Source organism: Lissotriton helveticus, chromosome 1_1 (assembly GCF_964261635.1).
Source record: "Lissotriton helveticus chromosome 1_1, aLisHel1.1, whole genome shotgun sequence".
NCBI lineage: Eukaryota > Metazoa > Chordata > Amphibia > Caudata > Salamandridae > Lissotriton > Lissotriton helveticus.
The window spans coordinates 12,915,634-12,941,642 of NC_136057.1; the positions used below are offsets into that span (position 1 = coordinate 12,915,634).

Sequence of the window (26,009 nt, forward strand, 5' to 3'; positions counted from 1 at the left end):
CAATTGAAGTGGCAGTCTCCTGAGAACCTACTTTGTACTTCTGGGACAACTGTGCTTAGCTGCAGCTAATAAACCTGATTTTCTACGCCCAACAGAGTGTCTCCTGTCTCTGTCTGACAAGGCAGGTGAACCCGGAGATTAAAGCGTGCCCTGAGCCGCCAGGCCCATAAGGCCCGGTTCTTCACATATTATGTGTGTGTCCTGCTTTTTGGGGAGTCACCCCTGCAGCTCTCATTTTGCTGCCCCTTATCCCTTTCATGCGGTGTGTCTTTGACTTCTGTGCTTATACAGTGCTGAGATGTTGCATACTTGGGTACATTGGTCTCTTGTTAGGAGTTGGGGGTCTGGGGCATGGTTTGTCTGCAGATGTGCTCTACTTGATTGTGCATGTGTGCCATTGTGCCCATCTCCCCCTTCCCCCAGTCCCTCGTCATTACTCACCATAGTGCTGTTGTGTCCGGTCATGCTAAGCAGTGTCCGGTCCCCCAACTCCTGCCACCGTCTCCCCACTGATGACTATGGACACCATTTCCTCCATCTCATCCAGCTCCTCCTGTGGTGCTGGACTCCCACTTCCGGCTTTTGGCGAGTTTCTGCTTGGTTTTGTGCTTCACATCATTCCAGCGCCTCTTGATCATTGTCCTCTTCAGCACTCCAACAGCATTCACCTTGAGCATAATGGTCTGCCATATTCCATTTTTAGTTGCCAGTGACACAGTGGAGGTGACTAACAGTAGTTGATGGTGTTCTATCACCTCTGTTATCAGGACCCTGTTTTCCTGCGGACTGAACCTTTTCTTCCTATTCTTCTGCTCCTTGCCCTTCCCTGACCCGAGGTCCCAGGCTGGTCCTCTGGGGGGCTTGTGGGGTTCTGGTTGTCCTCTGCACTTGCTCTGGTTGACTCCAGTGTGCTTCTCTGTTGTTTGCATTTTGTATGTGTTTTTTCTCAACTTTTATAGTTCATTTTCCTGCATGCCGCATGGGGATTGCAGGCCTGGCACATATTATCGCTGTTTTTGTTTATCGCGGTTTGGCCCATCGCAACTTTTTGTGCGTTGGGGTGTAAATTTTTATAGCCGTCACGGTCATCTTATCGTGACATTTGATGCGTTATCGGGGACATATCTCATGGTACTGCGATTTTGAGAATACAACGTTAACAAGGCGTTATTTTGCCAAGATGGACTGCGATGTGAAGAGTTGCGTTAAGCTAATTTTGCGATAATTATCACACGTTCTTGAGAATACCCCCCACTGTCTTCATCAAGCACAGATGTAGTCTATGGAACAGCAACGTGCAAACAGCTTCTCAGAGCGTTACCTTGGCACAGAGAGTGCTGGTTAAAGGAGGCGGGGTAAAGGGTAAAAAATAATGCCTGGCATGTTTACACAGCGTACCAGGCATCATAGCCAGGGTTTTAAAAAAATATGGAAGATTATGCCTCAAACAAAGGACTCTAGACAGTGTTTCCAAATCTACATGCCATGTTTGGTACCTCACAAAATACTAGTATCGTTTTGTCTACTTCCCACTTCATCCTCCATTTGCCTACCTTCTCCTTCTATTTCCCCTTGAAATAGGAAAACTCAATTAAGGTTCCACACTGCTCTATCGCCTACACGCACAGCATTTGTAAACAGTGCCACAACTTTCACCGCCTGAAACTGCTTCTACATCATTACTAACCAATGACATGAATCCATTCTCCTGATTTCTTTTTCAGACTCTCCCACTTACCACTTCAAAATGTTGGCATGTGTGCAATCCGTTAAGTATAAAGTAAACTACTGAGCTGTTTATTAGAGTGGAAACCCATTAAGGCAGGTACCCTGCAGAAGGCTGGCACCGCAGACACTAGGCATGCACCGAAACATTGCCCCATACCTCAGCATCTCCCCAGGGCATCTGGTTAGTCATATATCGATAACAGGAATCGTTGCGCCGGTGCCAGTCGGTGTTGTCCTTCCAGCTCAGACCTCCATCGGGCTGAGGGCTCTTGTAGGTGGTCTTTCTCACGGCCTCAGGGGTCACGTCAGAGTCCGCTAGGGAGACAAGCAATGCAAGCAAATATAAAGCAGATTCTCATTATATGTACATCTTGTGGTCACAATATATGACCGAAATGAAACAATTCAATGGATTTTGACACTTTGATAATATAAACAACAATAATAAGTATTAGGAACGTTGCTAAAGGAAGCAGGGTTTAATATTTTTTATTGTCGTGGGGCAGCAGTTCAGATTTAATTTAAAAAAAATAACAAGTCTACTTCTTTCCTTTCCATCATGGTTTTCTATGAACAATACAAGCAGTACAAAAATACCATAGGAAGCCTCATCTACTGTGCTACAGTGCTACACGCGTATTAAAACACTCCTATCCACTACTAGGTAGAAGAGGAGAGTCTTTTTACTATGTCTACACTGATGTTTACTTAGTAGAAACTTGTCTGGTTCTATATAGCAGAAGATAGACTCATATTGCATTGCAGTAAAAGCAAGATTGTTTGGGGAAATATTTCCAAAGCATTGTTGCATTTAGAGCTTCTATATTGCTGAGCCCACAGAGCTAAAGGATTATACGCAGGCTTCCGGGAACTCTTGTTCAACCTTCTTAATGCTCTTTACAAGCCCCATGAGGGCTCCTATCCAGCCTGCAGTGCTGAAGGCTTCAGTCTGGCTGCTGTACTGAGGACTCCAGTCCATTTACTACAGATGGGGTCTCTTGCCTACTCTGCAGTGCTGACGGTTCTTGCCAACCTGGCGGTGCTGTGGGCTCTTGTCTACCCTAGAATGCTGAGGACTCATCCCTATCCTTGAGAGGTGAGGGCTCTTAACTACCCTGCAGTGCTGAGGACTGTCATGTACTCTGGAATTCCGAGGGCTGTTATCTACCCAGCAGTGCTGAGGGCTCCTACCTACCCTGCGGAGCCAATGGCTCTTTTCTACCCAGCAGTGCAGAAGGCGGCTTTCCATTCTGCAGTACCAAGGGTCATGTCCACCCTTCAGTGCAGTGCCAAGGGCTCTTGTCTACCCAGTGTGGCCGAAGGCTCATCTATACCCTGCACCATAGAGGGCTTTTGTCTTCCCTGAAGTGCCATGACCTCTTGTCTACCCTGCTGTGCTGATGGCCGCTGCATACCCTGCAGAGCCAAGGGTTCTTGTCTACTCTGCTGTGCCAAGAGCTTTTGCCAAGCATGCAACGCTGAGGGCTCCTGTCTACTATGCAGATCCATTGGTTCCTGCTTACCCTGAAGTGCTGAGGGCTCTATCTACCCTGCATTGCAGAGGGCTCTTTTCTACTCTGCAGAGCCAAGGGTTCTTGTCTACTTTGCAGTGCCAAGGTCTCTTGTCCACCCTGCACTGCCAAGGGCCTTGTGTAATAATTAGTGCTGAGGGCACTTGTCTACCCTGAAGGACAGAGGGCTCTTGTCTACCCTGCATTGCCGATGACTCTTGTCAACCTGGCAGCACTGAGGGCTCTTGACTACCCTGCAGCGCTCAGGACTCTTGCCTACCCTTTAAAGTCGAGGGCTCTTGTCTACTCAAGAATGCTGGAAGCTCTTGTCTAACCTACAGTCCTGAGGGCATTTGTCTATCCTGCAGCGCTGAGGCCTCCTGTCTACTTTGTATTACCAAGAATTCTTTCTACCCTGCAGTTCCAAGGAAACTTTTCTACCCTACAGTGCCCAAGGCTTTTGCCTACCCTGCAGTAAAGGATCCTCCTCCTGCTTCAACACCATCCGCATGCTCTACAAGTGGATCCCCACTGAAACGAGAAGAACAGTCACCCAGGCCCTTGTCAGCAGCAGGTTGGACTTTGGAAACGCCCTCTACGCAGAAGCCTCGGCCAAACTCCTGAGACAGCTCCAACGCATCCAGAACGCCTCTAAACGCCTGATCCTCGACATCCCTCGCCGCAGCCACATCACACCGCACCTGAGAGTCCTGCACTGGCTCCCGGTCAACAAAAGGATAACCTTCAAGCTCCACACCCACGCACACAAGGCCCTACACAACACCGGACCAACGTACCTCAACAGACGACTCAGCTTCTACACCCCCACCCGCCAGCTCAGCTCTGCCGACCTCGCCCTCGTTAGAGTCCCCCGCTTCCGAAGAGCGACCTCAGGTGCCAGACCATTCTCCAACCTAACCGCCAAGACCTGGAACACCCTCCCAATCCACCTACGGCAGACCCAGGACCTGCTGACCTTCAGAAAACTACTCAAGACCTGGCTTTTCGAGCAATAGCAGCATTCCCTACCCCAGCACCTTGAGACCCTCACGGGTGAGTAGTGCACTTTACAAATGATATGATTGACTGATTGATTGATTGATTGATTACAGCGGGTTCTTATCTACGCTGCAGTGCAGAGGGATCTTGTCTATTTTGCAATGCTGCGGGTTCTTTTTTTATCTGGCAGCACTGAGGACTCTTGTTTACCCAAGAATACTAAGGGCTCTTTTCTACCCTAGAATACCAAGGGCTCTAAAGCACCGCGGGCACTTATCTACCTTACAGCACTGGTAGCTATTGTGAACCCTAGAGTGCTGTGGGCTCATGTCTACCCTGGAGCGTTGTGGGCTTATGTCTATTCTGAAGCACTGAGGGCTCCTGTCTACCTGGCAGCATTGAGGTATTTTGTTTACCCTCAAGCATTGAGGTATTTTGTCTACCCTGAAGTGTTGAGGATCTTGACTACCCTGTAGTTGCGAGGACTCTTGTCTGCCCTGGAACACCTTGAACTCTTGTCTACCCTGGAGCACTGTCTGCTCTTGTTTACCCTACTGTGCTGTGGCCGCTTGTCTACAATGAAGTACAGAGGGCTCTTGTCTACCCTGGAGGGAGCACTGTGTGCTCTTGTCTTCTCTACTGTGCTGAGGGCTCTTGTCAACCATGAAACACAGAGGGCCCTTGTCTAACCAGCAGTGCTGAGGGCTCTTGTCTCCCCTGCAGTGCTGAGGGCTCTTGTCTACCCTGCAGTGCTGAGGGCTCTTGTCTACCCTGCAGTGCTGAGGGCTCTTGTCTACCCTGCAGTGCTAAGGTCGCTTGTGTAATCTATCATGCCAAGGTCTCTTGTCTACCCTGCACAGTTGAAGGCTCTTGTCTAAGCTACAGACCTGAGAGTTCTTGTCTACACTGCAGTGCTGAGGTCTCTTGTCTACTGTACAATACTTAGGGTTTTGTATACCTCCAGTGCGGAGGCCTCTTGTCTACATTGCAAACACAACAGTGATGGACAGAATGTGGATCAATGTCACACATTCACCCCAGTCCAAAGATCTGGGCCCAAATCCATCGTTTTTCCACTCCACACCACCCTGGGTTAGACAATGGCAATATGCAAATCAGCGCTGACCCTGTGCCCCATGGGAACAGTCCAGTCCGAACTACAAAAGCCATGTCCTTCCCAGAACGGAAACAAGCATCCGAGGACCGGCCCGGTTTCGAGGTAACACCTCTCATCAGCCCGGCTAGCTTGATTCCAGTGGTGTGGAGTGCCTGGGACTCACGTCTGAGCATCCCCAGTACACTTAGAGCGGTAATTGCAAACACAACAGTGATGGACAGAATGTGGATCAATGTCACACATTCACCCCAGTCCAAAGATCTGGGCCCAAATCCATCGTTTTTCCACTCCACACCACCCTGGGTTAGACAATGGCAATATGCAAATCAGCGCTGACCCTGTGCCCCATGGGAACAGTCCAGTCCGAACTACAAAAGCCATGTCCTTCCCAGAACGGAAACAAGCATCCGAGGACCGGCCCGGTTTCGAGGTAACACCTCTCATCAGCCCGGCTAGCTTGATTCCAGTGGTGTGGAGTGCCTGGGACTCACGTCTGAGCATCCCCAGTACACTTAGAGCGGTAATTGCAAACACAACAGTGATGGACAGAATGTGGATCAATGTAACACATTCACCCCAGTCTAAAGATCTGGGCCCAAATCCATCGTTTTTCCACTCCACACCACCCTGGGTTAGACAATGGCAATATGCAAATCAGCGCTGACCCTGTGCCCCATGGGAACAGTCCAGTCCGAACTACAAAAGCCATGTCCTTCCCAGAACGGAAACAAGCATCCGAGGACCGGCCCGGTTTCGAGGTAACACCTCTCATCAGCCCGGCTAGCTTGATTCCAGTGGTGTGGAGTGCCTGGGACTCACGTCTGAGCATCCCCAGTACACTTAGAGTGGAAAAACGATGGATTTGGGCCCAGATCTTTTGACTGGCGTGAATGTGTGACATTGATCCACATTCTGTCCATCATTGTTGTGTTTGCAGTAACCGCTCTAAGTGTACTGGGGATGCTCAGACGTGAGTCCCAGGCACTCCACACCACTGGAAGCAAGCTAGCCGGGCTGATGAGAGGTGTTACCTCGAAACCGGGCCGGTCCTCGGATGCTTGTTTCTGTTCTGGGAAGGACATGGCTTTTGTAGTTCGGACTGGACTGTTCCCATGGGGCAACAGGGTCAGCGCTGATTTGCATATCGCCATTGTCTAACCCAGGGTGGTGTGGAGTGGAAAAACGATGGATTTGGGCCCAGATCTTTTGACTGGGGTGAATGTGTGACATTGATCCACATTCTGTCCATCATTGTTGTGTTTGCAGTAACCGCTCTAAGTGTACTGGGGATGCTCAGACGTGAGTCCCAGGCACTCCACACCACTGGAAGCAAGCTAGCCGGGCTGATGAGAGGTGTTACCTCGAAACCGGGCCGGTCCTCGGATGCTTGTTTCTGTTCTGGGAAGGACATGGCTTTTGTAGTTCGGACTGGACTGTTCCCATGGGGCAACAGGGTCAGCGCTGATTTGCATATCGCCATTGTCTAACCCAGGGTGGTGTGGAGTGGAAAAACGATGGATTTGGGCCCAGATCTTTTGACTGGGGTGAATGTGTGACATTGATCCACAATCTGTCCATCATTGTTGTGTTTGCAGTAACCGCTCTAAGTGTACTGGGGATGCTCAGATGTGAGTCCCAGGCACTCCACACCACTGGAAGCAAGCTAGCCAGGCTGATGAGAGGTGTTACCTCGAAACCGGGCCGGTCCTCGGATGCTTGTTTCTGTTCTGGGAAGGACATGGCTTTTGTAGTTCGGACTGGACTGTTCCCATGGGGCAACAGGGTCAGCGCTGATTTGCATATCGCCATTGTCTAACCCAGGGTGGTGTGGAGTGGAACAACGATGGATTTGGGCCCAGATCTTTTGACTGGGGTGATTGTGTGACATTGATCCACATTCTGTCCATCATTGTTGTGTTTGCAGTAACCGCTCTAAGTGTACTGGGGATGCTCAGACGTGAGTCCCAGGCACTCCACACCACTGGAAGCAAGCTAGCCGGGCTGATGAGAGGTGTTACCTCGAAACCGGGCCGGTCCTCGGATGCTTGTTTCTGTTCTGGGAAGGACATGGCTTTTGTAGTTCGGACTGGACTGTTCCCATGGGGCAACAGGGTCAGCGCTGATTTGCATATCGCCATTGTCTAACCCAGGGTGGTGTGGAGTGGAAAAACGATGGATTTGGGCCCAGATCTTTTGACTGGGGTGAATGTGTGACATTGATCCACATTCTGTCCATCATTGTTGTGTTTGCAGTAACCGCTCTAAGTGTACTGGGGATGCTCAGACGTGAGTCCCAGGCACTCCACACCACTGGAAGCAAGCTAGCCGGGCTGATGAGAGGTGTTACCTCGAAACCGGGCCGGTCCTCGGATGCTTGTTTCTGTTCTGGGAAGGACATGGCTTTTGTAGTTCGGACTGGACTGTTCCCATGGGGCAACAGGGTCAGCGCTGATTTGCATATCGCCATTGTCTAACCCAGGGTGGTGTGGAGTGGAAAAACGATGGATTTGGGCCCAGATCTTTTGACTGGGGTGAATGTGTGACATTGATCCACATTCTGTCCATCATTGTTGTGTTTGCAGTAACCGCTCTTGTCTACATTGCAGCACTCAGGGCTCTTGCCTACCCTAAAATGCTGAGGGTTCTTGTTTACCCTGGAGGACTGTGTGCTCTTGTCTACACTGCTGAATCGAGGAGTCTTGTCTACCTGGCAGTGTTGAGGGCTCTTGCCTACCCGCAGCACGGAGGGCTGCTGTCTACCCTGCAGTGCTTTGGATTCCTATCTATCCTAGAATACTGAGGGCTCGTCCCTACCCTACAGTGCTGTTGGCTCTTGTCTACTCAGCAGTGTCGAGGTCTCTTGTCTACCCTGCAGTGCCAAGGGCTCTCTCTACCATGCAGCACTGTGGATTCTTGTCTACCCTGATGAGCCAACTGCTCTTGTCTACTCTGCAGCACCAAGGGCTCATTTACCCTGAAGCACTGTGTGCTCTTGTCTACCCTGCAGTGTTGAGAGAACTTTCCTGCACTAGCATGCAGAGTTCTCTCATCTATCTTGCAGTGCCAAGAACTCTTGTCTACCATGAAGCACTTAGGGCTCTTGTCTACCCTAGAATGCCATGGGCTCTTGTCTACCCTGCAGCACTGAGGGTTCTTGTCTTTCCTGCTGTGTCGAGAGCTCTTGTCTACGCTAGCAAGCAGAGGTCTCTCATTTACCCTGCAGTGCCAAGGACTCTTGTCTACCATGAAGCACTGAGGGCTCTTTTATTTATTTATTATTTTATTTATTTTAATGTTTTATAGAGCACGAACTTGACCCGTGAAGGTATCAGAGCACTTTACATGGTTACACGGTAAACAAACAGTCTCAAGTACAGAAATATACAAAGCTTGGCAAGGGGTAGGGTTGCTGAGGAGCATCGAGACAAAAGGAGACGCAAATGTATGGTTATGGTTATAATTAGGATCAGTAAAAACAGAAGCCCCACATTTTCTTGAAGGGGTGAGTTGGTGATCTGAGGAAGAAGCAATAGATGTAGATTCGTCAGGCACACTGTGATGGATGCGAGCTGGCCATTTGACCAGCAATTTACCCATGAGGAAAGTTTTGGCCTTCTTCTTGAAACATGGTAGAGAAGGGATTTTTATGATCTCAGGTAGGAAAAGTTCAAAATTCTTGGTGCTGCTCCGGAGAACGCCCTATTGTAGGTTCTTTTTCTCTGAAAATAGGCATGTTGGCGCAGGAGGTTTCTAGCGGACCGGGAGTTCCTGCTTCCTCCAGATATCACAAGTTTCAGTGCCAGATAGACAGGGGAGTTTGTGTATAGGGCCTTGTGTGTAATGCATGCCAGTTTCAGCTGCATTCTGGCCTCCATAGGGAGCCAGGTTAGTGCTTTCATATGTGGGGAGATGTGGTTGAATTTCCTAGTGCCTGTTAGTAGTCTGGCAGCTGCGTTGAGGCAGGGGTTTAGAGGTGCCAAGGAGATCTTAGGTAATCCCATGAAGGTGGATCATCTGAAACGTTTTTGGCCACTATAGGTGTGGCAGGGTATACTCAGACATGAGTCCCTTGCTCACTGCTCCATCAGTATTCAAGCAAGCCGGGCCGACGACGGCTGAAATGCCAGAAACCGGTCCCCGGAAGCTTGTCTCCTTTCTGGTGAAGAATTGGCTTGGTAGTTTGTGTAATAATGTGGAATATACACAGTATTGTGTCCAATAGGTTATATTTATTCAGCCCCAACCAACAGTCAGCTCACAACTGACAATCCTGGAATGACCAGTTATGGGAACCTTGGTGCCATGTGGTTCCAAGCACTAGGTTCCAACATGGAACCAGAATACACAGGAAGACAGGTCATCACAGTTTGGTCTGCCCTGTTCCCATGATGCACTGGGCCAGGGACAGACTAATTTGCATATAGCCAGGTTCTGAGCTGGGATGGGGCAGTGAGCTAAATAACGGTGATGGATCAAGCCCTGATCTTTGGACTGGGTAAGAGTGGTCTGCTTAATTCAGACACTCTGTTCATCACCACCCCCTTTTCTGAATCGTTTTTGGCCACTATAGGTGTGGCAGGGTATACTCAGACATGAGTCCCTTGCTCACTGCTCCATCAGGATTCAAGCAAGCTGGGCCGACGACGGCTGAAATGCCAGAAACCGGTCCCCGGAAGCTTGTCTCCTTTCTGGTGAAGAATTGGCTTGGTAGTTTGGTCTGCCCTGTTCCCATGATGCACTGGGCCAGGGACAGACTAATTTGCATATAGCCAGGTTCTGAGCTGGGATGGGGCAGTGAGCTAAATAACGGTGATGGATCAAGCCCTGATCTTTGGACTGGGTAAGAGTGGTCTGCTTAATTCAGACACTCTGTTCATCACCACCCCCTTTTCTGAATCGGTGGATCATCCATATTCCAGTCTCGAGATGACTAGTGCTTGGACTGCCATTTTTAAGTCAGGAGCATTGATGAAGGGTTTCAGCTACCACAGGTAGCTCAGGTGGAATCTTGCTGATTTAGCCATTGAGTTAATGTGGTCTTGCATGTTTAAGTTACAGTTGAGGAGTACGCCCAAAGATTTGGATGAGTCCACAATGGTCAGCGGGCAGTTTAAGGCTGTGATGACTGTGATCCACATCTGAATCTCCGGGTCAGCTTATGAAGGGGAGATCAGGAGAATTTCAGTTTTCTTTGCATTGAGTTTCAGTTAGTTAGCGGCTATCCATTGGACAGTTAGTTTCAGGGTCTCGTTCAGGACAAGGATCTCCTTGAGTGATGCAATATTGATGTATATTTTTGTGTCGTCCGAATACATGTGGTAGGAGATGTTGGCGGTACGAAGAACTTCAGTGAGTGGCTCTAAGTAAAGATTAAAGAGGGTGGGTGACAGGGTTGATCCTTGGGGGACTCCAACTGTGACCGGGGTAGGAGCTGATAGGTTGCCGTTAATGAGGAATCTCTGAGATTTGTTATGGAGGAAGGACCTAAACCATTCTAGGACAACGCCATCTAATCCCATCCTGAGTTTAAGGCGTTCGAGTAGTTTTTCATGGTTGACCGTATCGAAGGCGCTGGATAGATCTAAGAGGATTAGAAGGCAGGTTTTGCCTTGATCATGGGCTTGGAGGGCATCGTCCACGATGTGGAGCATAGTAGTTTCTGTGCCGTGCCCCAGTCTGAATCCAGATTGAAAGTCATCAAGTAGGTGGAAGTTGTTGATGTGCTGACTTAGTTTCTGTTGGACACACTTCTCCAACACTTTGAATAACAGAGGGATATTGGAGATAGGTCTGAAATTGCCTGGGGAGGCAGGGTCCAAAAGGGGGTGGTGATGGACGGAGCATCTGAACCAATCAAACACTTGCACCCAGTCAAAAGATCAGGGTTTAATCCATCACCGTTCTTTAGCCCACTCTGCCACCCCAGTTCAGACATGGCTATATGCAAATCAGTCTGACCCTGTGCCTCATGGGAACAGTCCAGCCCGAACTGCCAAGCCATGTCTTCCCTGGACTGGAAACAAGCTTCCGAGGACCGGTTTCTGGCATTACAGCCTTCTTCAGCCCGGCTTGCTTGAATCCAGTGGCAAAGTGAGCAAGGGACTTACGTCTGAGCATTGGTTTTTCTAAAATAGGAAGGACTTGGCCGGCTTTCAAGGGGTCCGGGATGGCTAGAGGCGCATGGAGCGGCACAACTGCCCTCAATGCTTGTTCCTCCTGAAGTAGGGGCACATGAGGAAATCGAGATTGAAGCGGAGGTATCATCCGAGGAAGCCACTCCTCCTGATGGTGATCCATTGTCTTCCAGATCCCCAGCAAGAAAAAGGTCAAGGAGGGCTACAACAAGTTCTTCTTCAAGCCCCCTTCCTTTTGATGATCTTGATGTTGATTGGAACCCACCAATGCAGTCTGAGAGTGAGGCACGCCATGAGCCGACAAAGGTAGCTAAGCCTAAAAGGAAGGTTCCCGCAAGGCTTCGACTTATGGCTGATGACGACGAACAGGAAGTGTTGTATTCTGCTGCTGATGAACAGTCTGATGACGACCCAGTCATCACAGTCGTCACTCCAGCCACAGTGGGCATGCAGCAAGACATTTTGACCATATCCCGAAATGCTGCTGAGCTGGATGTGGGCGGCGTGGCACTGGTACCACCACCAATGCAGTTAACTACTACACCAAAACGACCTACAGCTTACGTATTTTCTCGTCAAAAGGTCCGGCAGGGACCTCCATCCAGCTCGACCTCCATTACCTCAAGTAGTGGTGCTGTAAGTGCACAACAGAGTCAAATTCAGCCACGCCCATCCTACACTTCATCTGGCATTGAAAGTAGCACCTCCACCACCAGCAGACATCTCCAGTCCCCAGTTTGGGACTTTTTTAGTGTTAGCAGAAAGGCGGAAAGCATGGTTGTTTGTTCGATTTGCAAAACTGTAGTTAGTCTGGGTAAGCTTGGTACCAACTATGGTACCAGAGGCCAGAGAGGTCATCTCCAAAAACACCACACTATCATTTGGGAGGCACACATGAGCAAGATCCGAGAAACCACACTTACAACAATTCCAAATGTATCCATTCATATTGCATCTGATGATGACGAGGGGCTGATCATGCAGGGGAGAAGAGAAGAAGCAACAGACATTTTTTCTGGTACACCCAGTACCCTTGGCAGCAGCACTGCAGTGGTAGCGCCCACACCCTCTAACCCAGCAACATCTATGAGACAAACTAAAAGTCTGGGAGAGACACCGATGTGAAAAAGTACATCAATGAGCCTAACTGGTTTGAAGAAGTCTGCATCATCATCATCACGTAAAACGGTCCAGCCCACCATTAGAAGCATGTTTTGGTCGGATGCGCCATTTGATCGCAACCACCCAACGGCACGTCTGTATAACGCAAAGCTGGCTAAAATGCTAGAGCTGGACCTTCTCCCTTTTTCTTTCGTGGAAGGGGTGGGTTTTCTAGAATTTGTGGCAACAGTCTGCCCTAAATGGAAGGTTCCTAGCTGGTCCTATTTTTCCAGAGTTGCTGTTCCAGCACTACATCAAGATGTGCTAGAGGTGATTGGCGCAGCTATTCAGAAGAGTGCTGTTCACACTATCCACCTGACAACAGACATGTGGACCAGTTGCCAAGGCCTTGATTACATGTGCATCACTGCACACTGGGTCTTTTTTGCAGGGGTTAAAGACAAGTTAAAAGCAGGTGTTGACACGGACACAGTTTTGCAAGCTACTCTGAAACATGCAACAGTAGCCATATTTGCCATGGAGAAATCTCATACTGCACCTAACCTTTTGGAGGAGTTTGACAGGAAGGTCTATGAATGGCTGCCTCCAAGAAATCGCATGATTGGTTATCTTTCCACGGATAATGGCAGTAATATAGTTAGGGCCATGAATGATGGTGGCTATTTCAGAGTGCCGTGTTTGGCGCACAGTATTAACATTGTTGTGCAAGATTTCTTGAAAACCACCTGCCGAAGAATCTGCACACATTTCAGCCATTCTTTTAAGGCCCGGAAGAAGCTGAGGAGCATGCAACATGAACGTAGACTGCCAGTCAAAGGACTCATCCAGGAGGTGGCAACACATTGGAACTCAACCTTCTACATGCTTGAGCGTCTGTCTGAGCAGTGGGGCGTAATTAATGAGTAAGTCTATGAACTGGGTTCTACTATGAAAGATATGAGGCTAGAGTTGGAGGAATTGAAGCTAGTTGCAAGCCTGACAGACATGCTTCTTCCTTTTGAGGTCTTCACGCGTGAAGTCAGCAGGGAGGACTGTTCTTTGGGCAAAGCTATCCCATTGTTGTGCATACTAGAGCACCAACTGAAGGTGGTGCCTTCAATGTTCTGAGATGATGTTGAAAAGCAAGACGCATATCAGTTGGCGGAGAGGTCATTAAGCCGCCTAGTTGACAATGAAAGGCTTAAAAAAATACATACAGAACAACATTACATTTGTGCCACTATTCTTGATCCACGGTACAAAAAGGCCGTGGCCAGCAAAGCATTCATTCCTTTTAATGAAGCAGATGTTTCAGAGTACAAACATTAGCTAGCTCTCTCAGCCACTCGGTTTGAAAAAGAGCAGCAGAACATTGAAGGAGCCGGCAGAAGTACTACTGAATCAGCAGATCATCCAGCGTCAAGTTCCACTTCTGAATCTGTGGCCGAAGGGAGTCAATTTCCATCACAGATGTTAACGACACCAGCAACCGTATCATCATCCTCACCTGCACCAGCCCCAGCCATAATATTGTCGGTAACGGATTGGCTAACTCTTCAAGGGTTTGCTTGTTCCAGTGATGCAAAGGCCACAGATGGTACGCAAAGTGGAGCAATCCTGGAGAACCTTGAGTCGATGGTGCAGGCCTATCTGGATGACCCAACAGAGGTCTTCGTTAATCAGAACCAATTGAGGTATTGGTATAGGAAAAGGCCTCTATGGAGACTGATCACCAACCTGGCTCTAAATTATTTGTCTTGCCCACTCGCAAGCGTGTCTTCTGAACGTGTTTTCCGTGCTGCTGGTGCCATTGTAACTTCGAAAAGGACCCGCCTCTCGCCCAAAAATGTGGAGAGGTTAAACACTGATCAAGATGAATCAGCACTTCATACCACCAGATTACAAAATACGTGAATGCACGCAGGAAGAAGAGGACACCGACATAGGTGACTGAAGTTCTTCTCTGTTAGGTGACCTACTCCCGTCTCAATTCATAGAGTTTGAGGCACAGCTCTACTTCCCTGACACCGAGGCCTGAAAAATGACTTCCTTTTTTTTCTTCCTTATTCACTTTTATTCCTGTGTGTCTTTCTTTGTTTTGCAACTTTTACCACAACAAAACTCTAATTACCTAATCACAACAAGTCCATCAGTAGCACTGTCTTCATCTTATTTCCTTATTGATTTGAAGGTGCCTCAGTCTGCATTTCTGAGGTTCACAAGTTCACAACTCAATCATGCTCCTCTATCCTCCTCCTCCACACTCCCCCGATCCATTTCCCTCAAGGAAGATAGCTGGATTACGCAGAATAAAGAAACTTTGTCTGCGTAGACGAGTCCCCTCAAGTGGGACTGGAATTACTGACTACATGCTTGCTGAGTGCTGACAGTTACTTCTGAAATTGACAGGAGAGGCTGCCCTGTGGGCCCTCACTTTCAGAAGAAGATGCGGACAAAAAGTGGAACTGGTAATGAATAATTAGAAGAAGATGGCATGCAGTGGGCAGCAATGGCTGTCTGTATCTGATGAAAGCAATTGCTGTGTGTTTGTTGTGCATGAAATTAATCATATAACTTCTGTTAATATTTAATCTTTTACACACTAAATGTAACTCAAGTCTACTCTGCTGTTTTTTACCTTGTTTAATTCAAATTGTACTTCAACTGCAGGGGCTACTACTTTGCATTTTCCAATATGCAAAATGTCCTTGGACTTACTGTTTGCCAATATACCATGATGATTGTTTCAATCAATCAATCAATCAAGACATTTATAGAGCGCACTACTCACCCATAGGGTCTCAAGGCGCTAGGAGGGGGGGGGTGCCGTTACTGCTCGAACAGCCAGGTCTTGAGCTTCTTCCTGAGGGAGAGGTGGTCTTGGGTCAGGCGCAGGTCGGTCGGGAGGGAGTTCCAGGTCTTGGCGGCCAGGTAGGAGAAGGACCTTCCTCCTGTTGTCGCTCTTCGGATGCGGGGGACGGCGGCGAAGGCGTGGCTGGTTGATCTGAGGTGGCGCTTGGGAGCGTAGAAGTTGATTCGGTTGTTGAGGTAGCTCGGGCCTTGGTCGTGTAGGGCTTTGTGTGCGTGGGTGAGGAGACGGAAGGTGATTCTTTTGTTGACGGGGAGCCAGTGCAGGTCTCTCAGATGTCCGGAGATGTGGCTGTTTCGTGGGATGTCGAGGATGAGTCTCTTCTGGAGCTTGGCGGTGGTTCCGGCGTAGAGGGCATTGCCGTAGTACAGTCGGCTGGTGACGAGGGCCTGGGTGACAGTCTTCCTGGTCTCGGTGGGGATCCACCAGAAGATCTTCCGTAGCATGCGCAGGATGTTGAAGCATGACGAGGAGACGGCGTTGACTTGTCTGGTCATGGAGAGGGAGGAGTCCAGGATGAAGCCCAGGTTGCGTGCGTGGTCTGTCGGTTTGGGTGCGGTGCCCAGGGCGGGGGGCCACCAGGAGTCGTCCCAGGCGGAGGGCGAGGAGCCCAGGATGAGGACCTCCGTCTTGTCTGAGTTCAGTTTCAGGCGGCTGGTCGTCATCCACTCGGCTACATCTCTCATCCCTTCGTGCAGGTTGGCTCTGGCGGCGGCGGGGTCGTTGGTCAGGGAGAGGATCAGCTGGGTGTCGTCGGCGTAGGAGATTATGTTGAGGTTGTGTTGGCGTGCGATGGCCGCGAGGGGGCTCATGTAGACGTTGAAGAGGGTGGGACTCAATGAGGATCCTTGAGGGACGCCGCAGATGACTTCGGTGGCCTCTGACTTGTACGGTGGTAGGCGGACTCTCTGTGTTCTTCCGTCGAGGAAGGAGGTGATCCATTCCAGTGCCTTCTCCTGGATTCCGATGTTGCCGAGGCACTGCACTAGGGTGCGGTGGCAGACAGTGTCGAATGCCGCGGAGAGGTCCAGGAGGATGAGGGCCGCTGTTTCTCCGTTGTCCATCAGGGCTCGGATGTCATCGGTGGCGGCGATGAGGGCGGTCTCGGTGCTGTGGTTAGCTCGGAAGCCAGACTGTGAGGGGTCGAGGGATCCATTCGTCTCGAGGAAGGCGGCCAGCTGTTTGTTGACGGTCTTTTCGATGACTTTGGCCGGGAACGGGAGGAGCGAGATGGGACGGTAATTCTTGAGTTCGGTGGGGTCCGCTGTAGGTTTCTTGAGTAGAGCGCTGAGTTCGGCGTGCTTCCAGCTCTCAGGGAAGGTGGCGGTGTCGAAGGAGGTGTTGATGATGTCCGGCAGGTGGGGTGCGATGACAACGTCGGCCTTGTTGAAGACGTGGTGAGGGCAGGGGTCGGTCGGAGATCCGGAGTGGACGGAGTTCATAGTGCGGACGGTGTCTTCGGTACTGATCGGAGTCCAGGCGCGGAGGGTGGTGGTGGGTGGCGTTGCTGCGGTTGTGGCGTGCGTCGGTTGGATGCTGAAGCTGTTGTGTATGTCCGCGATCTTGTTGTGGAAGTAGGAGGCGAGGGAGTTGCAGAGGTCTTGCGATGGGGTGATGTCGTTGTTTCCGGCGTTGGGGTTGGAGAGCTGTTTAAATAATATATATTTTTTCTTTACAGTCACTCACTGGGATGGATGGATCATCACCAGCATCGGTTTACGGAAGAACTAGGGCCAATTCGTGAGTGGCAAAGAGGTAAACCAGTCTACAACAACTAGTACAGCAGAACTACATGTCTGTCTATTCGTGGTATGGAGTGGTCGAGGCAGTGTAGTGTTGTTATGCCAGGCGGAGTCCAGACGGCAGTTCATGTAAAATTGGGGCTATGTGGCTTGCTGTATACAATTAGATATGCTTTATGTAAATGTGGGATACTTGTAAAGCGCACTGTTACTCTACCTGAGTGTCCTGGCACTGTAGACCGCTGGGGAACCCGTCCTGGTTTTCTCTGTGAGATGGTCCCTTTCTGGGTATCTCCAGGGTGAAACCAGGCATCCCTGGCGTCTGTGGGGGGCCGTTGTAGAGATGAGGCAAGCTTAATGCCCAGAGTTACCGAGTGTGTTCCCTGGTTAGAGTAGGCACTGAGGCGAGGATTATCGAGTCCGTTGACCCTGGTCCAAGACCTTGCCGCGTCGGGAATTGAACCCTGGTCCCGGGCCGTTTTCTGCTTACAGGTCTGCTGCCTCTAACCAGTGAGCCACACCTCTCCACTTTATCTGTCTGTGACAAAGAGCCAAGGTATGCTACTTCAGGTTGCTTCACTCAGTGGTGCCTGCCTTGACCGTCTTCATGGCCCTGCCGCAAGCATGGGCCAAAAATCCGTTACGCTTGCAAAATTTGCTGTTTTTCTGCGGCAAATTCGCAATCCGCGAATTTTGCGAAATTGATGAAAATTCGCAAATTCTTGAGCATAATGGATTTTCGGCCCATGCTTGCAGCAGTGCCATGCTAGGCTCTTTGACACTGACAGACAAAGCATATGTAGGGTTCAGGGTTCAGTGCGGTTTACTAGGCTTTAATTTGGTAAGGTTCCCGCAGAGTCTAGGGTTCAGGGCCCGATGCAGGCTCGTTCATAGGTTTTAGCGTTTTTTGGTCCAGAAATGGCCTTTTTTGGCCTTTTTTGGTGTTTTACAGGCGCGTGTGTTTGGGTGAAAAGTAGTCGTACACCTTCCAGTGGATCGATTTTGTTCTGCCTTGCTGAGATTCTTGGGAATTGCTGGAACAAGTGTCCTGGTAAGTTTCAAGAAGATCGAAGTAGTGGAAGTGCTGAAAATAGCAATTTTTTGTTAACTGCGCCATTTGCCATGTTTTGGGATACCAGTATTGCATGTATTTGGGGGGCTGTTTGGAGGTGTTCTAGATTTTATGGGGTGGGTTGAGGGGTCTGGGAGCACTTCTGGGAAGGTCCAATTTTGATTGCAAGTGGTTTGAAGAAAATCCATGGTGGGAAAGGGGGGGGGTGGGCCTAGTTGCATACAGCGTTTTGGCACAATTTTAAACTGAGGCCTAGCAGTATTGCATGCTTTTGGGGGGCCGCTTGGGGGTGTTCTAGATTTTTGGGGGTGGGTTGAGGGGTCTGGGAGCACTGCTGGGAAGGTCTACTTTTGATTGCTAGTGGTTTGAAGAAAATCCATGGTGGAAAAGGGGGATTTGGGCCTAGTTGCAGACAGCCTTTTTGCATGATTTAAACTGAGGCCTAGCAGTATTGCATGTTTTGGGGGGGCTGTTTGGGGGGGTTGTAGATGTTTGGGAGTGGGTTCATGGGTCTGGGAGCACTGCTGGGAAGGTCTAATTTTGATTGCAAGTGGTTTGAAGAAAATCCATTTTGAGGAAGGGAGGTTTGGGCCTAGTTGCAGACAGCGTTTTGGCACAATTTAAACTGAGGCCTAGCAGTATTGAATGTTTTTGGGGGGCTGCTTGAGGGTGTTCTAGATTTTTGGGGGTGGGGGAGGGGTCTGGGAGCACTGCTGGGAAGGTCTAATTTTGATTGCAAGTGGTTTGAAGGAAATCCATGGTGAAAAATGGGGGTTTGGGTCTAGTTGAGGACAGCGTTATGGCACAATTTAAACAGAGGCCTAGCAGTATTGCATGTTTTTGGGGGGCTGCTTTGGGGTGTTCTAGCACTGCTGGGAAAGTCTCATTTTGATTGCAAGTGGTTTGAAGAAAATCCATTGTGGAAAAGGAGGGTTTGGGCCTAGTTGCAGACAGCGTTTTGGCACGATTTATTCTGAGGCCTAGCAGTATTGCATGTTTTTGGGGGGCTACTTGGGGGTGTTCTAGATTTTTGGGGGTGGGTTGAGGGGTCTGGGAGCAAGCACTGCTGGGAAGTTCTAATTTTGATTGCAAGTGGTTTGAAGAAAATCCGTGGTGGGAAAGGTGGGTTTGTGCCTAGTTGCAGACAGCGTTTTGGCACGATATTAAGTTAGGCCTAGCAGTATTGCATGTTTTTGGGGGGTTGTAAATGTTTGGGAGTGGGGTTTTGGGCCTGGGAGCACTGCTGGGAAGGTCTAATTTTGATTGCAAGTGGTTTAAAGAAAAGCCATGGTGGAAAAGGGTGTTTGGGCCTAGTTGCAGAGAGCATTTTGGCACGATCCGCAAAAATCGCCCATAGTTACTAGTAATTAATACTAACCTTGAAAAGGAGACTCAGAGAAAGCACTTTCGAAATGATGATTATATGTACTACTGTCACCTCTGAAACTGAAAGTGTTATTTTTGCACGACACAGCGTACCTTATATTTTTTTCACCGTGGTGTTTTAATATCACTTGCTGTTTTTCCATCAACAATGGGAGAGGAGTTGGCCTAATGGCTAGGGCGCTCGACCTCAGACCTGGGGATCTGGGTTCGAGTCTCGGTAACGATGCCAAAAACCTCCTGTGATTCTGGGCAAATCACTTAATCTCCCCGTGCCTAAAAAATGAAAAGTGTGTCCTCATGTAACGTAACCGGAAAAATATGTAAAGCGCTCTGATACCTGATTCGGTTCGGGTCTAGTTCGCGCTATATAAAACTCTACAACAAAAAAAACCAATTACAGGCCGGCTTTTACCCTGTGCCATGGAACAAACAATTAACTCAAGCTTACCATTAGCGATCCGCAATTCCGCATCAGGCAGGCAGTAGTCAGTGTGTCTGGTCACCAAGATTGATCAACGGAGCGTCAGATGGAATGGAGGAGTACCGCGAATAAGAGGAATGGCTGGATGCATGCAACTTCACAAATTCAACAGGACAACTACAATATACAGTTACAGTATCCTCTTAACTTCTCCTTATCTTTTAAATGTTATTGTTGTGAACTTGAACTTCTACGAGTGTGACTCTGTGTGTTTGTTTGCTCTCTGCTTCAAATTCATCCCTCCAGCTATTTGATAAGTTTCTTTGCTATTTTTAAAGCTAATTTAATGTACTAATAACTATACGTGTTTGTTCTCTCTGAGGGAAGAGAGGCAAGTGAAATTGCGTAATTATAATTATTACTGCAGCCCTGTACTGTCAAATTGTTTCTTCATAGTTACTAGTAAGTTGTAGTAAGTACTAATTTTCAGTAACCTAACCATCCATTTAGCAAACAACTTCATGCATGCAATAGCACACTTCCTTTATGTCGCTTATAAGATTTATGGATATCTTCGAATCCAAAGATTTGTTTTTCTTCATTTGTTGTTTGTCCATGCTGTGTTTTTTTTTCCTCTCTCCACAAAACTTTCCCAAAAAACCCCATTCCCATCCAATTTTCAAACCCTAACCCTCTTCCCCCGGGCTGTGTGGTTTTTCATTTAGGTGTGACTAAATGACAACAATATATTCCACACACTTGCTAGGGAGGATAAGGTCAAAGCAACAGAAAAATCATTCTAATCAGAATTTCATGTGCACCATCCTGGATTTATCATCAACATCCTCCTCCTACACGTGACAAATCGAATGCTTAATGCTTACGTTGCTTTGTTCTTTGCATTAATACTATTTCTTATAGTAGCCATACTCCACGCAACTAGTAGTTAGTTATCTTTTGAATACTTTAGCACTGCTTAGGCTACAATTTATGGCACTGTTCTCTACTGTACTATCTATTGTACTGTTTCTAATGCTACGCTCAGGCCACTCAATGTTTCATTTCCTTTTTTTCATATGCTGCTACTGCCAGTGTGTACCACTTCTACTACCAGCACAACAATGATATTTCAACAATCCAGATCAAGTTAACACCCAACCTTAATCGCCATTTGCCATGCAGCCAGCCCTGTGCCTAGCCCTATTCTCAAACACGAATCACAGGTAAGATAAGCATTTTGGGGAGGTAGAATAATGGGCTAGTACTCGGAGGAGAGGAGAGACTGACAGTGTCACAGTAGTACTAGTAAAGTACTAGTAGGGCAATTGAATTCACTAACTCTGTTAGTGGCACTTTTGTACATGTTTGGACGTTTAGATAATTCATGTTGGTAAGTTTGAAGAAAGCAAACGTACTGTAACCCCCGCCCACCACCACACAAAATAATATGAAGCCGTATACTATGTTTAAGTATGTAAAATAAATGAATATATTTCCCCTAACAAAAATGAACTAACCCAATCCACCCCCCTACCTAACCCCAACCAATGTCCAAATATCCTTCAAGTCCCTTTCCCCAACGCCCAATTTCCACCCCCCCAACAGTCTTTAGAAAAGGGGCAAGGGAAAGTCACTTCCTCCGGCGGTGTCCTCCTGTGGACAGGTCCCGCACCTCTTTGCGGAGGTCCCGGAGCTGGCGCTGTTGCTTCTCTGCCAATCACTCCAGGCAGTCCACTCGCTTTCGGAGGCGGCGCAGACGTACCATCCAGGCTCTGGGGGGGGCAGCTGTTGTTTTTGCTGCTGTGCGATGGCGGCGGGAGGCTGCGGGAGGCCGATGGCGGTGGGAGGCTATCGGGCCATGGCGCTGTTTTGCTGGAGGCTGCTGGCTGGTGGACCCGGGGGCACTGGAGGAGGATGCAGTAGATGCCATCTCCTCCTGCTCCCGAGCCCACAGCCGCTGATATTTGACGCAAATGGCCTCCAGCTTACGTGCCCTGGCCCCGACAGCCTTCTCCTTGCTGGTGAGCTTTTTTGGAGCATCTATATGAAGAAAGAAAGAAAAATGCTGTAGCCAATAGTCTTTAACATTAAGTCAAAATAATTCAACAGAAAGTTTTCTCACAGTAACACTAGCAAATTGCAAGCACAGTATAACATTTTGGTGTGTATCTTTCCGCAGTCTTTGTAGGCCTGTGACATTAGTGGGAGTTTCAGGAGTTCTACTAGCAGCACTATGGACTCACTGCATAGTCAGAGAGTCAGAGACTACACCAGTCTTCTTCTTCTTTTCTCTTGTTTTGCAAAAGAAATTACTTATACGTGAACTTGTGGTAGCCGACATAATACCAGCTCACTCAGCTTGCACCCAAGAAAAACAGACACAAGCCATGATGACGCAGACGCGCATTACTTTAAGCAGTATATGCAGGTGGGGATAGGAGCTCTTACTTTTCTATTGGGGTGGCACTGCCACTGGCCATACTCGTTTACATCAAGGGCTACTGCTCAATGTAATGATATCTTTCGCACTGCCTTGACTACAACAAAAGAAGAAAGATTATTCATTTCTGATCATGTATCCTGCCGATCATATGATCTTTGCTTATATGATGGATGACTTTAGGTGCTTTGTTTTGATAGATTGAGTGAACAACTGCAATAGTCCACCCATGACACAGCTGAAAGAAAATTATTAACATAGGGAGTGAGTGTGGTGATATCCATAATTGCCGGAGGAAGGGACTTGACTTGATATAATGTCAACTATACAATACATACACAATATATGCTGTGCTTGCAAAGTAAACTACTGTACTGTTAGTCAAGGGAGTATTTAAATTTTATGAACAATCACAACTTCTAGTATTTGGATTTCCTCAGCTTTGCTACTCTGGCACGGAGATGCTGTTCAAAGTAACACTGTTCATCCGCTGAGCGTCTGCTCTAATACATTCACCTCTGCTATCTATGAGGAAGAAGAAGATACCATCCACACTTCCAAAGTAAACGTCTATTATTCTTCTTAATGTCTCAACTTGTACCAAGTTTACTTTTTCTCAACAACCAACTAACACCCTTTTCATTTTATTTGGTAAACCACCCCACCGTCTTGACTTGCATTTGAGTTTGACCCAAATGATATATTGCAATGAACACCACACATGCATTTTCTGATTCACCCACACAGGCACCCATCTTTTCTTTCTCCTCCAACCATCCTTGCTTCAAGCAGCCATGCATCTGATTCCTTCCTATCAGCCACCTCTGCCTGCATTCAAAAAAACACATCATTCTTTACAGTCATAAATGTTACTACTCGCTCGTCCTTCCTTTCACCCTTCTTTCCCTTTTCGTTCTTCACATCCCTCAAGATCATCTGATATGACTTGCCTTCACGATATAAGTTTCCCAGCTGAGTTGAAGTCAAATAGATGGGGCCATTGCTTACCCGAGAACTACCGCCGCTAATGCTATTACTAAGTCAAGGTTGACTGTCTTCTCCGTGATTGGCAAAAATTTTGTTCTAAATTAGTTACTGTTCTTAACAGTACAGTGTACTTGTACTAGTGTACTGTCTACTGTACAGTACATCATACACTCCTTTGCGAGCCTACTCTAAAATGTCAATAAGTAAGGAGTATAATAACTTACCACCGTCTGCCGCTGCTGAGCCATCCCCCTCAGCTCCTCCTGGAGGCACTTGTGGCGCCACCGCATCCGCCCCTGGAGTGGACCCCTCTGCGCTGCGGGCCCCGGCACTGGTGGTGGGTAGTGCCGCATCCGATGTTGTGATGCCTAGAAAAAACATGTCATATTTTTAGATGCCATACACCACCCCCTATTTTGTCTCATAATGGAAGAGAAAATGTTAATACATATACAATTTTTAATTATTGGGACAGAAGAAAAGTCACAGTTTTTTGGGAGGGTGTTAACTTATATGCTTAGCCATAACATGCAACACTTTTTGGCACAACTGATGAATGCTTGCTTTTTAACGTGCAACATTTTTCTAATTAGAGACAGAACCAACTACTCCTCATCACCACCAGGAGGACTTGAAGTTCCAACAAGGTGAGGGCTCCTGAGTCCCGCACAGTTACTTCTGACTGAGGTATTTAGAAAGTCGAACTGCACCTATCATCAACAATGCCCTATTTTGGAGGAGGAGCTTCGCACATGTCCAAGATGGCCGCGTGAGCTTTGGACTCCCGAGACCCCCGTAGCCCCCGCATATATCCTGTTGTTAATCCTGTCTGCTGTGGAGTGCTTCTTGCAGTGGAGGCAAAGAATATCTAAATGCTGCAAACCACAAACCGCAAACCGCAACCCGGAAACTGGAGTTATGGGGTCGGAAAGTTTGCGGCCTGTTTCTCTCGGATGCCCGGAGCTTGGGTTTCCATAGTGCCCGTGGCGTAGTTCGACAACAACTGCGCTGTATGCCGGAAGTGGCCGGTCTGGCCCCACTTGGTTTCACTTTCGATTTTGAGAGGTACGCTTGGCGATCTGGCTGAAGTGTGCGTCTGACTGTTGGGCACCCCAGTAGACATCAGTGAGCTCTTCTGTTTGGATATTTTATAAGTGTGGAGGCGTACGGTCCCAACAACTGTGGCTTTTGACCCCGTGCAGTGTGCAGTGTCGTGTGGCTATCACAACTTGATCTCTCTGTTAACTGGTGAGCGCCGCGGAGCCACAGATAGTTGACGGATTATCCTGAAGGGTAGGAAGCAAGGGACTTGAAGTGGTCCACCAACAACGATTGCTGAGTGCCACATCCCCGGATTGGACGACGAATACAGGATTGTCCCAAAATAGCGACCAAGCCGGAGGGGGACAAACAGCAGCAGAAGGCCACCAGAGGCGGACGGTATACGCACTCGAACAATATGGACCGCTACGCACACACTAAGGGATCGCCTATTGGACTGGGAAAGTCACAGGAAGGAGTAAAGGATGCCTCTGCCCTGGAAGTGGAGCCTACATTGCAAGACGTGATGGCCGCCATTGATGGGATCAAGTCCTCGCTTGGACAAAAGATGGAGACCCTGGCTCATAAACTTGATGCGGTTTCCATTGAGGTTAACTTGATTTGGGCTGACCTCACAAAGACGAGTGAGAAAGTGAAGTCTTTGGACATTAAAACGGCTAGTCTCACAGATGATGTCACAGAGCTACAATCTGAAGTACGAACTCTGAAAGCCACCAATGACGTTGTTGTCCGTCGACTGGAGGATTTCGAAGGGAGGGCCCGGAGAAATAACATTTGTGTCATTGGGGTCCCGGAAAAAGCGGAAGGGCAGGCTGCTGATCTTTTTGTGGAGGGTCTCATAATCAAAAACCTTGGACACAAAGGCCTGAGTAAGTACTTCACCGTCGAGCGGGCACACAGAATACCTGGAGGAAGACCGCATGTTGGTGGCCCGCCACGACCCTTGAGAACCAGAATATTCAACTTTAGAGATAGAGACGCAATCCTTCAGGCTTCCAGATCGGGAGGCTCCTTGAAGTATGAAAACTCGTCCATCAGTTTCTTTCCAGACTTTACGCAAACAGTCCAGAAGCAAAGACTGAGTTTTATGGGGGTGAAGAGAAGGCTTTGTGATATGGGACTCAAACACGTTATGCTTTACCCGGCTAAACTGCGGATCGAACAGGAAGATAGGACTTATTTCTTTGATAAGCCGGAGATTGCTGCAGATTGGTTAGAGACTTTGACTGCCCGGCAAGCACCCCAGAAACAGAGTGGAGAAGAAGAAGGTGGTGCGCTAGAACAAGAATGAGACCTGTTGTTCTGGGACCCGGGGAGAGCTGGGGCAAGGTCAATTTTTTTTGATTCACAATTAAGCACAATACATAAGGGGGGTAAATGGGCTATCGGTAGGTCTCTTTCATCCTCGGATTTACTTTTTGTAGTTTAGTCTAGATGTGG

General features: G+C 48.4%; 1 protein-coding gene across 1 annotated transcript in view; it reads right to left on the reverse strand.

Annotated features, from left to right (window-relative positions):
* LOC144766846 (lectin-like) overlaps positions 1-26,009 on the reverse strand; it is a 96,262-nt gene that overhangs the window by 46,845 nt on the left and 23,408 nt on the right. The window contains exon 3 of the mRNA XM_078650564.1: positions 1,886-2,043. Within this exon, the coding sequence (XP_078506690.1) occupies positions 1,886-2,043 (158 nt within the window). The remainder of the gene's footprint in view (positions 1-1,885; positions 2,044-26,009) is intronic.